The sequence below is a fragment of the Mixophyes fleayi genome, chromosome 4 (genome assembly GCF_038048845.1).
Source record: "Mixophyes fleayi isolate aMixFle1 chromosome 4, aMixFle1.hap1, whole genome shotgun sequence".
Taxonomy (NCBI): domain Eukaryota; kingdom Metazoa; phylum Chordata; class Amphibia; order Anura; family Limnodynastidae; genus Mixophyes; species Mixophyes fleayi.
The window spans coordinates 137,849,901-137,864,825 of NC_134405.1; the positions used below are offsets into that span (position 1 = coordinate 137,849,901).

General features: G+C 40.8%; 1 protein-coding gene across 1 annotated transcript; it reads right to left on the reverse strand.

The window, feature by feature from the left end:
* Positions 1-623: 623 nt before the first annotated feature.
* LOC142152137 (guanylyl cyclase-activating protein 1-like) lies at positions 624-14,458 on the reverse strand. Its single transcript, XM_075208448.1, has 4 exons — positions 13,940-14,458; positions 10,585-10,734; positions 2,099-2,189; positions 624-818 (listed from the first exon to the last, which is right to left on the reverse strand). Exons 1-4 carry the CDS (start codon positions 14,135-14,137, stop codon positions 691-693), a joined length of 567 nt encoding a protein of 188 aa, XP_075064549.1. The 5' UTR covers positions 14,138-14,458; the 3' UTR covers positions 624-690.
* Positions 14,459-14,925: the final 467 nt, after the last annotated feature.

The following is a 14,925-nucleotide window of genomic DNA, read 5'->3' on the forward strand; positions in this document are numbered from 1 at the left end:
AGCACAAGTCAGCATTAAAATTATCGTACTTACAGTAATATTGCGCACTTTTACTTTATTAACGGTAATAGTGTGCAGGGCGCGTTATTCCAAGAATAACGTGGCCGAATATAATCTGCACCTTAGAATCTATGTATACTGAAAGTTACTTGTTGCGCAAAAGCACAAAACTGCACTAATCCAAACAGACATTTGCTGTCACTGTCAATAACTTGTATAAAACAGATAAATGCCAATTCTGATTAGTAGTAACGGGTTACTGCACGTTCGCCCAAAATCCCTCACCCTTGTGCCTCCCCTTTCCTCATCCTGTCGCGTCATGCCTGATACATGATAATTTGCGACTGCCCACGTTTGAGTGGGATACACCAGCAAACTTGGAACAAGAATTATATGGAGAAAAAGGCTATATGTAACAGCTTTAAGCGGACACATGAAATATTTTTTTCTCCAAAAGATTATTTTCTGAATAATACATATTTATAATTTAATATAAATGTTGCTGTTTAGTATAGTATTTGTTACTTTGCTTTGTAATCCTAAGTAGGTCTCCTGGTGGCTCTTTCACACCCCAAATGAATTCTGTCTGCTGACACTCATGCACAGTGGTACTATAGTGGTACCCCCAACATCTCCAAAGTATGCCATGTTACACCTCCCCACCACAAGCCACCTGCTGACCCTTTCTCGTCACACGCTGTGCCTCCGGTTGTTAATCATTGTCATTATGTGGGTCAGATCCAGACTTTTCATCATCACATCCATAAATTCCTCGTCCTTCCGAGCACCCTCCACAAACTCTTCCAGAGATAGCTCCCCTGTGAAAAGACAAAGATTAGGGTAACTTCTCCCACAAGTGCCAAATAGTAATGGGAGCTGAGCTCATTTCTAAGCTCTCACATATACTGTATATGCACAGATAGCAATGGGTTCAAAAGTTTTGAGGTAAAAATAATATAAATTTATAATATCAATGTCACAATTTCCCAATATTTTACTGCTTCTTGAAAATAGTTTTTCGTGTGTATTTTTTCTGGTTGCCTATTTTATGTCTATATTTGTAAAAAAAAAATCATGTTTTTTAAAAAACGTGAACTTTTTCTTTTTTAACATAAAGCTGACATTTCTGTTATTTTTTTTTAATACAAATCTTTTGTTAAGTATGTCAAGAATTCTCATTCAAAAAGATAGCTTAAGATGGTAACTTATGCCAATTTGTTTGCAGCTGCAGTTTTACAGAATAGTTCCTGACAGGATATTGGAAGAGAAGCAGTAATACAAGAAAACTAGGACTCGCATATATCCTGTTTTTCCTTAGAGGACCACTTTTTGTTAGCGAACATCTTTAATTTGGAATCATTTAAATAGTATGATAAATACCAAACTGCTTAACATCACTTTCAGATAATGAAACGCCTCACATGAGCCGTGTGGTGAAGACAAATGGCTGCTATTGGAAGGTTTTACCTGTCCAGATAGTGGATACATTCTAGCATTTTCCATGCTTACAAAAAAACATAGGAAATTAAATATTAAAGCCCTATACTTACAAACTGGACATATGGTTGCATGCATCTATTAAAGAATCATGTAATATTAAAATTAAAACCTTGAGTTTTATTGTAAATTATTGATAGTGAAACAGTGCAATGCCCCACATCCCAAGGATTTAAAACTGCTATGTTTTTTGTTTACAGTACTGTAAACAATGTAACTGTAAATCATAGTTGCCTACTCTCCTGGAATATCCAGGAGACTCCTGAATTTCTGTGATTCCTCCGGGACTCCCGGGAGAGCAGAGCAACCTCCCGGACAGATTGGTAAATTACATGGAGGGGACGGGGCTTAGTGACACAAATCATGCATCTTCTCAGCCCCGGCCCCTGCTGGTATAGGGCAAAATAGCTATGACCACTTAGGGGTGGGGCTTAGTGACACAATTTCCCGAGCCGCGCCCCCACACGCCCACCTGCCCCTGGACCTCCTGGAACCCAAAACAAAAAAGTAGGCAAGTATGCTGTAAATGTTACAGTATTGTTATACTTATGCCCCATTGTCAAGGTAAAGATAGCAGTTGTGTTTTATAATATATTCTCACCATCTCCATTTATATCAATCTTGTCAAATACTCGATTAGTAAACTCCTCAGCTGTGGTGTCATGGTCACAGCCATTAATTGCTCGCACTGCCTAATAGGGGAAAAACAAAAGACATTTCATACATACAAAATGCACAATCAGGTTTTTTTTTTTATTGAAAAAAAATATTTAAACTAAATTTAATTTAAACAAATATAATTAGCTTTGTTTTGGGTGGATTTTTTTTGTTAGATATCTACTAAAAAAAAATCGAAATTGTTTTATATGGTATCTGGCTTGTCCTTGAAGATATTTATAAATGTGGTTTTAACATACAATACTGGGTAAGTATTCTGCACAGTTCTACTAGTTACAGGAACCATTTTTAATTGGCAAAATATAACTTTCACTTTGAAATTGGGCCTGATTAAGGATTCAGGCTGCAATAGGCTAATACACTCATAGCCCCCTTCTTTTCCATGCCAGGCTAATATGCGCTAGGTAAAATCGAACATTATCAAACTTAACTATCCTTAACTTAAAATCTGTCTTACTTTAACCCTCAAACCCACCAATGTTTATGTTTCCCTATTTTCAAAACTCAGCTCCACTTGGCTTTTTTAAAGGGTCACAAAAATCTTTATCACTCATATAGCTAAACAGAGGTATGAACGAGCAGTACATCCTTGTTTCTCCTACTCACTTATCTTCAAGCGCAGCCCAAGGATAACTCATTAGTCTGATTCATAAGGGCATGTATACTGAGTAACTTTGAGAAGCTCAAAGCTTGACAGTACATTGACTACGAGCGAACGCCCTTTCCCAGCCCCGTTCACTCCCAGAAATTGTAGGCTGTAGTAAGTGTCCTTTGCGCACGTAGATGCAGTCAACATTGCAGCATTTTATGGCCCAGTTCTGGGCATGTGTAGAGTGATTTACACAAAATCTGCAGGAGCGTGCCATGATAAATCAGGCCCATTGTCTTCAGCCTTTACCATAGGAATATGTCAAGATTTAAACCTTACTACATTTCTCTTTAATGTTTTATTTTTATTTTGGAGAACCACTATTCTATTATATTTTAAAATTAATTTCAGTATGATTCAACCCTACAGGTCACAATTTTGCACCCCCAAAAATGTTGTGCACTCCCCCCCCAAAAAAAATATAGCTTTGTTTCCTAGATTGCAGCCTAGTCAGATGTTAATCAGTTCTGTATCGTTTGTGCAGATCCACTTGTATCAGGTGATTCCCTGGCTGTGTAGTAGAATTGCTATTGCTTGGGGAGTACTTGCCTTTGAAGCTTAGGTAAAAATTAGAACACCTAAAATGTTTAGTATGATCATGTTGAAACTCATGTTGAAATTCAGATAGAATTAATGTTGATTTAGTGTTGGATTTGACAGCAGGGGAAGACTTTGACATGAATTGGCCAGTTTAACATATATAGCACTAAGTGCTACTCTTCCTTGCTTTTAAAATAGATAACAGTTTCACATAGCTATTAAAGCATTGATAATGTTGTGCAAAGTCTCTTGGTATATTTGTTTAACATATCTGTGTTAGATTAGTGGGTCACATTTAAATTAATCCCCACATCTCTGCCCTTCAACAGATTATCGCTGTTAATAGCCACAGATTAATAATAACTAGTCTTAAATCCATCTAAATTGACAGGGCAGCTCAACGATCACCTTGAGACATGTCTAAGTACATTCTAAAGAACAGATTAGATGTATGATCAGTGGTCGAAGTGGATATTTAGGAGTAGTGGTATGGAAATTTAGACGTGGAAGTATGAAAAATGTAATGGGAATGCAAAAAGGAGGTAAATGCAAACCCCTAAATTTGCCTGTTGCCTCTATATAAAACCATGTATAATGTGTATTACATTTGTCAAAGAGGTATTTGATGTGTAAGTGTCAGTTGAGAAAATTGCGGGGAACAAATGGAATAGAGCAATGTGTCCTGGGTAAAAGTGTTAACAGGTGTACATAAAACTGTCCCATTCTCACTTCCAAATGCTCCAGTGTAGATATATTGTCCTGGGTTTTAATAAATGGCAAAACTAAACAAGGTTGAGTATAGTACATTGTCAATGGAAGTAGAAGGTGAGTGTTTGCTCCTACCACTTCCTGTGCTTTATAATAAAAATGTCAGGAATGATGAATCATTCCATCATCTTCTGTGATAATCCAAAAGATAAAAGACAAACAAACAAAATAAAACATGTCAAACGATGAGAACTTGCTCTTTGCAAAGCTGTAAACACGAATGGCCACCAAAAATAGCACCAAAAACCACCTTCTGTGCTCCTTCCACCCCACTACAGGTGGCGAAAACTATTCTCTTATATTATCCTCTCCACCTCAACATGCCTGAATCCCACCCCCTCTCACCTGCTTCGCTCCCTCTCCCCCTCTGCCTGCTCCCACCTTGCTCACCTCTTCACTATGTCCCTCTCCACTGAAATCTTTCCCTCATCCTTTAAACATGCTTTTGTCTCACCTATTCTTAAAAACACAATCATGACCTCACTTCGCTCTCTAACTACCACCCCATTTCTCTTCTCCCTTTTGCCTCTAAAATGCTTGAGCGGCTTATCTACAAACCCTTTCAGCAGCTATCTCTCTAACAACTCCCTCCTTGATCCTCTCCAATCTGGTTTTCACCCCCTCCATTTCACAGAAACTGCTTTGACCAAAGACACCAATGATCTTCTCTCGCCCAAATCTAGGGGCCAGTTCTCCCTGTTTACCCTCCTGGAGTTCTATGTGGCCTTTGACTCCGTGGATCACTCTCTACTAATCCACACCCTTCACACCTTTCTGACACCGTTCTTTGGTGGTTCACTTCCTACCTCGCTAATCACTTTTTCTCTGTTTCTACTTCTGGTTCCTCCACCCCACCATCCATCCTTCCTGTAGGAGTCCCACAGGGTTCTGTCCTGGGCCCTCTGCTTTTTTTTCTGTACACTTCCTCCTTCGGCCTCCAGTACTCTAGGCCAATGACACTCAACTCTACCTCTCATCTCTTGATCTCTCCTCTTCCCTCCTCTCCAGTTGCCTATCCACCATCTCCTTCTGGATGTCCTCACGCTTTCTCAAACTTAACATGGTCAAAACTGAAATCATTGTCTTCCCTCTATCAAGAGTCTCCTCCTCTCTCGACCTCTCTATCACTGTTGACAACACCACTATCTCATATGTTCCACAACTCCGCTGCCTGGGTGTCGTTCTTGACTCCTCCCTATCCTTCGCCCCTCACATTTATTTTATTGCCCATTCCTGTCACTTCCAGCTCTGCAACATCACCTGCATAAGACTCTTCCTCCCCAGGATGCCACCAAAACTCTTATCCACTTACTGATCATTTCTCATCTCAACTACTGCAACCTTCTCCTTACTGACCTGCTCCGCTCCCATCTCGCTACTCTTTGTTCTATACTTAATGCTGCAGCTAGACTTATCCTCCTATTTTGCTGCTCCACATCTGCATCCCCTCTCTGACAAACTTTATATTGGCTCCTCTTCCCCTACAGAATCCTCTTCAAATTCCTCACCCTCACGCCTTTGTCTGCAGTACATCATCTCCTCTTTGGATGCTGCTTTGACTGTACCAGATCCTGCTGACCATCCTCCGGTGTACTCTTTCTGTGGAGTCTCTTGTTATCACCAGTGTCTGCTACTAGAGCAACACTTAGTTCTTGCTATCTCCTGAGCATATTCCAGCATCCAGCTTCTGCTCCATGTAAGCCTTCAGCTCATGTATATAGACTCTGTCTCTGAGGATTTTCCTATATTCCTGCTGTTCCTGCAATTTATTCAGTGCAGTATCTGATTCATATTCTTGCAGCTACTACTCCCAATATCCGCTACCATTGCATTATCAATTTAATTAAACTCTGCATCTGTTAAATGTAATGCCTATGGACTTGTGCTAGCTGTATTTACCATTGCATGTATGCATCTAGCTATTATCTGTGTGATCCTTTTTTTAAATAAAGAATTCTGTTTTCATTTTCAACAATTCTCCTTGGTTTGCATACTGGGAAACCTGACAAAATCTCTGCATATATTGTACTATATCTAGAGCACAATCTTGAAGAAACTGTGCTAAACTCACTTTCTGTTGATCATCTCATACAAAGCTGGTTTGCATACTGGGAACCCTGACAGTATGAACTGGCCTAAAAATTAGATCCGGCAAGTTGCACGCTCCCTCCTCTTGAACAGGGGTTCCTAATGTGTTGGAAAAAGAACTCAGTGTTTGAGATCCCAGACACCATGTCTGCGATGTCTGAAATTACTCAGTTCTAGAGGCTTCAGTTTTGATGTTTTACAGCCTCGCTCTCAAATAACACAGGTCTATACGTTACTAGAGTTGCTTAAACAGTTTCCTGTTTTCGTTTCATGTGGTTCCTACTTGAATACATGTTCTGGAGCAATTAATCCTTCTTGTAGAGAGAATGTCCTGTCCGCAGTACATCCACCAGAATCTTCATTTTACTTTAAAAATATAAAAATACTTATTATTCTGCACCTGCTCAAAAGCATATGGCACCTGCCACTAAGGCTTCCAGACCTACAAGCCATCTACGTTTCCTCCACAAATATTTCCACTGGAGCAATGAATTTTTCTATCAGAAAGAACGTCCTCCAGAGACTTTTCTTGGTGATAAAGTTTCAAATGGTGCTGCCTCTGTTCTAATGCCTGTGGCCCCTGCCACTTAGGATTCTAGACCGGCAGGCCACCCACGTTCCTCTTTGTCTGAAGAGGAAAGTATGCACAGAAGCACCAACCGTCTCTGTCTCTACTGTTCAAGCTCAGAGCACTTGTTTGTGTAATGTCCATTACACAGACCCAAATTACACCCAGGTTATCCCAATGGTTCTCTGGGTTCAGAGAATAAATTTAGCTTGGGATTACTTTCTAAAACTGCTTTAAAGACAGCTATCCTCCAGCCTGCTCCAGAGAGGGCCATGCCCCTCCAACCTGCTCCGGAGAGGGCCCTGCCCCTCCAGCCTGCTCCGGAGAGTGCCCTGCTACTCCAGCCTGCTTCAGACAGGGTCCTGTACCTCCAGACTGTTCAGCCAGAGCTGCCTCACCATACTGTCCAGACAGAGTTGCATCACCGTACTATTCAGTCTGAGTTGCCTCACCGTACCGTTCGCGCAGAGTTGCCTCATGGCTATGTTCGGTCAGAGGTGTCTCATAGTGCCACTCGGCCAAAGGTGCCTCAAAGTGCTGTTCGGTCCGAGTTGCCTCATACTGCTGTTCGGTTAGAGTTGCCTCATAGTGCTGTTTGGTCAGAGGTGCTTCATAGTGCTGTTCGGTTAGAGGTGTCTCACAGTGCTATTCAGTCAGAGGTGCTTCATAGTGCCGTCTGAGTTGCGTCCCCAGTCCGGGCCTTCAGATTTGTGGGTCCAGCCCAGGCCTTCCAAGTTGTGTGCCCAGTCCGGGTCTCCTTCCGAGTTGTGTTACCTAGACCCCGTCTTTGTATTGATCTTGTTCCTGCTCTTTGCCTGGCATTGTGGATTTCCTGGCTTCAGATCCTTGGCCTGTCTGACCCTCTGTTTGCCTGACACCTGTGGATCATCCAGTGCCTCCTGCCTCCAGGCTAACCTGGAATCTTGACAGCCGTGAATCATCCAGTGCCTCCTGCCTCCTGGCTAACCTGGACTCCTGACACTGGTGGTCCATCCGATGCCTTGTGCCTTTTGGCTTAACCTGGAATCCAGGCACCCGTGGATCATCCAGTGCCTGGCGGTTAAACCTGAATTTTGTCATTGTTTATCCAGTGTTTCTTGATTCCCCTGTGTCTCCAGCCTCAGATCCTGACCTGGTAAACCTCCTACCCTGTGCTGCAGTTGTCCCTCTGTGTCTAGGAGCCTGTATTTATCCTTATACCTGCCATCCCTGCTTTCTTGAACCTACTGCCCCTATGTACTGAGTTGCCATTAACCATTCATTGCATCTGTTGGTTCCTGTGTAATTCGTACTATGCTACTTCCTGTTGTCTTGAATCTGCTGCCTCTAAGAACTGAGTTGCCGTTAGCCATTGATTGTACCTATTGCTCTCTGTGCTGTGTAGCCGTGTTTTCAATAAAGACATTCTTCTTTCATTACCATAACTCTCAATAGTATTCATACTAGGAATCCTGACCACTGTTTAGCCAGAGATGCCTCCTAGCTCTGTTAATCCAGAGATGCCTCACCGCGCAGCTCAATCAGAGATTCCACATTGCGCTGCTCGGTCAGAAATGCCTCAAATTTCTGTTTGGTCAAAGATGCCTTATAGTGCTGCCCAGTCCAGGCCTTCCGACTGGTGTGCCCAGTCCGGCCCTTAAACCAAGTGTGCTCAGTTCAAGCCCCCAGAGATACGTGTTCAGTTCAAGCCCTCGGAGATACGTGCTCAGTTCGAGCCCTCGAAGATACGTGATCACTCCACGCCCCCCAGAGATACGTGCTCAGTCTGAGCCCCTAGAGATATGCACTCAGTCTGAGTCCCTAGATTTATGCACTCAGTCCGAGCCCTCAGAGATGTGCGCTCACTCCGAGCCCTCAGAGATATGCGCTCAATCCGAGCCCCCAGAGATACGTGCTCAGTCCGAGCCTCCAGAGATATACGCGCTCAGTCCAAGCCCACAGAGATATGTGCTCAGTCTGAGTCAATGCTATCTGCTCCATCAGAGTTCAATCTTTTTGGTCTTATTTCACTCCAAGTTGGGGACTCCTGCTCTGCTGTCCCAGTCTGGAACTCTTGCTCTGTTCTAGCCAAAGACATCTGTAATGTAATCTCTGTGATAGATTCCTCTCCTGTTGTTTCAATTGGACACTCCGGTCCAACTGGTTCAGATAATAACTCCAGTTCTAGGATCTCCAAGACACCTGTTTTATCTGTCACCTCTTCTTCCAGTGTGGATCCCAAGATTTCCAAATCCAACTCTCCATCCAAGGTTCCTACTACCCCGTAATCCAAAATTGATTTGCTTTCTGTTATAGAATTCCAATCACCTACTTTTGATGGGGGACATGGCACAATTTTATGCCATTATTTAGTTTCAGTCTGTATCATACCTTTTCAATTAGCAAGAAAATCAAGTATATTTTATTTTGTCCAACTTTACAGGGAAAGCTCTGGAATAGGCAAACCCTTTTATTGAGACCAGAGATCCCATTCTTTAAAATCTAAAAATCTACTAGTTTTTATTGATTTAGTAATTAAAGGTTTTTGTCCATCGGATACAGACCCAACCTACCGTTCATCTGTTCCATCTTTTATATCTCCAAGTACTCCAACCTTGGAGTTACATTTGTGTATTGTCCAATTTGAGCAAACTTTTGTTCCCAAAAGACTCATAATTGGAAAGAGAACAAGAAGAGAGGGTTTTCTAGGTCTCAGCTCTCCTCTGACTTTGTTGATATATATTTTCCACACTTTGGATATCCAGTGGAAATCAATGATGAATTTACAGCTACTTGTCCGATTCTAGAATATGATTGTAACTTTTTTCAGCAATCCTCATTTACCTTGTTTGTTGAGTGTCTGGTATCCACTCAACCTGTCATGATCTGCCTCTGTCTGCAATACATCATCTCCTGTTTGGATGCTGCATAGACTATATCGGATCCTGCCTTCAAGGGATTAAGCCCTCATCATTTCTCCTGGATCCTGAACACCTGATCGTTACAGTTTGCCTTTTCCAGCAGATTGGCTGCTAGTTCATCAATTGTTTGCTGTTCCTGGTCTCACTCCTGTGATCTGTACCTGATGGATCAGACTCCTGCTTGGCTTATTGTTTTGTATCTTTTTTTTATGTGACCCTGACTTTGACTTAATTGAGTTTGCATCTGCTTGCTCCTTGGTACCATTGTGGATCTTCCGGTTTTTGATCCTTACTTGCTGACCATCCTCCTGTGTACTCCTTCCATGGAGCGTCTTGCTATGACCTGTGGACTATCCAGCATCTGCTATAGCAGCTACTGTTGCAACACTCAGTTTCTGAATATTCTAAGGATATTCCAGCATCCAGTTTATGCTGCAGAAAACTCATATGTAAGCCTTCAGCTCTTGTCATTTATAGACTGTGCCTCTGAGCATTTGCCAATATTCAGTATCTGCTATAGCTGCTACGTGTGCAGCACTCAGCTCCTGCTGTTTATTCAGGGCAGTATCTGATTCCTATTGTAGCAACTATTACTCCCAATATCTGATGTCAAATTGTATTATCAATTTCATTGAACTCTGCATCTGTTATCTGTAATGCCAATGGACTTGTGCTAGCTGTATTTACCATTGTCTGCATGCATCTAACTATTTAACTGTGTGATCCTTGTTTTAAATAAAGAACTCTGTTTTAATTTTCAACAAGTCTCATTGGTTTGCATACTGGGAAACCTGACAAAATCTCTGCATATATTGTACTATATCTAGAGCCCAATATTGAATAAACTTTGCTCAGCTCGCTTTCTGCTGATCATCTCATACAAAGCTCACTCTCACCTTGATTATATTAAGCAGCTCATGTCGATCAATGCAGCCATTCCCATCTACATCATAGAGTTTGAAATACCAACGCAGTTTCTGCTCAATCTTCCCTCGGAGAACCAGGCTGAGAGCTGCAACATACTCCATAAAATCAATGTATCCATCCTGCAAAAAAATGAAGTACAATGTTCTTTTTATGTATTTTTAGTTTGCAGTGATCAATTAATAATATGTAAATGTAACACATGGTCCCACCCAAAGAGTTTGTGACACTTCCATGCCTGTAATATATGTAATATATGCAAAAACTCCAATTACTATTTAGTAATTCAGAGATAAACATAGATGTGATGATGAGATCCATTAACAATCAAATGGACTGAACGATAATCCATTAATATTTTACACTGTATATTAAACACCATTCAGTTTACAGCTTTGTGCCTGATTCCAAATGACACAGGCACCTTACCTTATAACAGCAGGTTACAGTATGATCCAGTGACATGACAGTATGTGAAACTGACATAGGGATTTTCTAGTTATTGATTGGCTAACACAGGGTCACCTCAGTAAATGATATTGTACAGAGCAGGCAGTTATTCATAAGTTCTAAGAGAAGTGACATCTTTTAAAGATGCGTCCCAGGAACTGTTTGTATTTGTAAATGTCATTATTTTTCAACGCTAGCAAACTGTGGGGTCAATTTCCATTATACTGTGAATATGCTATCCTCATCATCGATTCTTATTATTTAAACTTTATAAGTTAAGGATTACAGACTTATTTTAATAATGAAATTAACTAAATATTAAAGACCGCAAGGGTGAATTTTACACAGAACACATATTACTTAGGTAAAACCATATTTTATATACACTGTTCATTAAGTACTACTACTAACACTACTAATTATCTGACAGGTACCTTAATCTGCAGCAGTGCATTATTGACATTCTAACTGTTCAATTCACACCTGATGATATAGGGCAGGCAAATCTTTACATCATGCTGACTCCCGAGCAGGGAGGACCACCAGATTTTTGCAGACTAAAGTACATGCTAGTACAAGTGTATCTAACCAACAGTTTTAGCCAGAAAGGGTGTTATTTACAAAACAGACCATTCAGGTCAGATGTATTTATTTCTTTAAAAAGAATACATTGGTAGACTGTTCCTAATATGCATTAAGGATGAGGATTTAAAATACAATAAATGTAATGAACAGTAGACATGTCAGGTTTGGGATTTTACTGTCCCAAGGTCCATTTGTACTGCACCGCACGTGACTTCATTAAATGTATCTGCGCAACAGTAGTGTTCTTGAATATGGGAAATACACAAGGGAGGGCAGTGCCTGATTAAGGGTTCAGGCCGCCCTAGGCTAATTCACTTGTAGCGCCTCCTCACCTTCCACTCCTTCTAATACACAGTAGGTACAAGCAAATTCATCCTTAATTTCAAATTCAGCTTATTTCACCCACCACCCGATATTTATGTTCCTGGGTGTTTGAAATTCTGCTCCACTTGGCTTTTCAAATTTGTCACGGTAATCTTTGTCAGTAGCTTATTTTCATTAAAATCAGGACTGTATAGCAGAACATGAACAAACGCAACTAAGGGTGAAGATGTGAAGGTGGAGTGGCCTGTCACAACTATGCCTGCCGCCATCCTTGTCTCTCATAGTCAAATATCCTCCAATGAGGATCATCATCACCATTTATTTATATAGCGTCACTAATTCCGCAGCGCTGTATTGAGAACTCACTCACATCAGTCCCTGCCCCATCGGGGCTTACAGTCTAAATTCCGTAACACACACACACACACACACACACACAGACACAGACTAGGGTCAATTTGATAGCAGTCAATTAACCTACTAGTATGTTTTTGGAGTGTGGGAGGAAACCGACGCAACCAGAGGTTGCTGACGCAAACACGGGGAGAACATACAAAATCCACACAGATAAGGCCATGGTCGGGAATTGAACTCATGACCCCAGTGCTGTACGGCAGAAGTGCTAACCACTTAGCCATCGTGTTGCTCACAATGACTCAGTGTTTTCAGCCTTTACCATGGCAATCCATCAAGATTAAAGCCTTACTACATTTTTCTTTCATTTTGTCTTTTACTTTGGAGAATAACTATTCTCTATATTTTAAAATTAATTCTCTTTCACAATTTTGCAACCCAAAAATTTTGCGCTGCCCCCAAAAGCCTTGCAGCCTAGTCAGGATACTGGTTAATCAGGCCCCAGGGGAGGGGTATCAAAAAAATCAATGCCTGCTTGAAACGGGTATGTGTTATTAGTGTACAGCACAACAGTGCTGAACTAGTGTATTGTGACCTTGATGTATCCAGATATAGTACTGCACAAATCAGTAAAGCTGTAGGTTTCATCATAACATGCGGAACTCAACCTTATACCAAATTTTTACAGTTCAACATAGGGAAAAAATAATCATAACTATAGGAGGGTCACTTGTAATATAGTGGTGCAGTACAACAATGAGTTCTGGTTCTGCAACATTGCACCTGCTTGTCCGCCTTGTACACAAACAGTCTTACACCTCTGAAGGGCAGAAAGATGCTTATGTGCCAAAATGATTGCGTGTGGCCCTTTTATGTTGTGGTTCTCATGCATGACTATGTGCAAAGCACTGACAACTTACCCTTATGGAATACTCATTAAGTTGCACGTTTCCTGATTTATTTGATTAATTAATTTATTTTACAACTGACGAATTACCTTAATTAAGATATTGTTTCATTTGAAAAACTAAGCGGACAATGGGGCTATCTTCATTTAAAAGTGTCTTATTTTTGGAATTTATTTGCTACTAATTACATATCTAATGGAGGAAAATTTCAAATGTCACACAACTAAAAGCAATGGTTAATGCCACTTTTCATTAAATTATGAAAAGTCTGCGCACCAGTGACTAAACTATAAATTGCTTTCATGTTGCTCATTTACACCCTTTGCAGTTCACTTAAATGTTTGCACACAGCCAAAATCTTGTTTTTGATCTTACGATCCAATATCCAGTGCAATGGCACACAATGTCACAAAATAAACCCAAAAGGCTATCTTTGCCCTGCTTTGCTGTAGTGATTATGTATAGCAGGAATAAGTTGTTAATAAAACATGCAAATAATGTGAAACACATCCGTAACTAATAGAAACCAGACAGATGTTAGATTTAATCCATCTAGAGCAGGTTAGGCTACAGGAAGTACATTTCTGAATGGTTACAATTAGTTATAGAACATGTGTTCTATGTTACCTAGTAAGCCCTAGCATACTGTAATAGCTGTCCTATACGAATTAATTACAGAGTACTTGTGTAGAGGTAAATATCTCACCTTGTTCATATCAAAGGTACGGAACATTTGCTCTATATAGCTGTTGGCTTCTCCACTTAGTCCACGCAAACCAAAGAATTGTTTAAATTCATGAAGAGTAAGCTGACCCGATGGACACTCAGTCATGAACTTCTTGTACCAGTGATGGATCTCCACTGCCTGTAGGTCATCCACCGTAGAGCTGCTAGTACTTCCCATACTTGTGCTGTTTAAATCTCCTACCAAATATAAATGAGTTTTTTGTTAAGACTTGAGAGATCTTCAATTCTGCAGGAGAAGGCTAGGTATCTTCACACAACAGTATCTGTCACTATAGTCCTCTCTCAATGGCTTTAACAGGTTCGATATTATATTCTAAATCCAGATATTCTTTCAGATTCTTGTTTCTGTTTTAAGATCTATTTATTATAATATCTGATGTTTCAGTAGGGTAGAATAAAATGTAGGGTGTTCTGTATTCTGTGGTCTCTCCGTTACTGGCAGCCCCCTCAGCACAGTTCCCCTACTACAGAGCTTCTGTGCATTGTGTTGTGGCTTTTAAACTGACCCCTGCTCCGCCTGGCAGTCACAGGGTGTTTAATCCAATTTCATGTCATCTAAAGAAGGAATATATTCATGTCAGGTTAATCTAAGACTTTAGAGATTATGGCTCTCACATGTGAGAGCCCTGGAAGTGCATGCATCGGTGTCTGACTGTATTTCTTACCTCCACAAAAGCTAAGTGTTCCATAACAGCATGAACTACATTCTGTGTTTGTATGTATCATTGTGTAATCAGTCAGTAAAGCCTTATGCAAAGAGACATAAGAGTTTTTGGAGTCTATGTACTGCGGCAAATATAAAGAAAAGAGCAGCGCAGTTCCACTCTTGCCTCCATATTTGCCTCACGTTTGCACAGTAGGGCAACCTACCCAAAAATTGCCAATGGCGCTTGCTATTAATTTTAACTATATAGGCAGCTGTCCTAAGGAGAAGATCTGTCATGA

Coding starts and splice junctions, on each gene's coding strand:
- LOC142152137 (XM_075208448.1), bottom strand. CDS start 14,137: ATGGGAAGTACTAGCAGCTCTACGGTGGATGACCTACAGGCAGTGGAG. Junction 10,735..13,939: donor GTACCTTTGATATGAACAAG/GTGAGATATTTA, acceptor ATTTTTTTGCAG/GATGGATACATTGATTTTAT. Junction 2,190..10,584: donor AGCTGCTTAATATAATCAAG/GTGAGAGTGAGC, acceptor TTCCCCTATTAG/GCAGTGCGAGCAATTAATGG.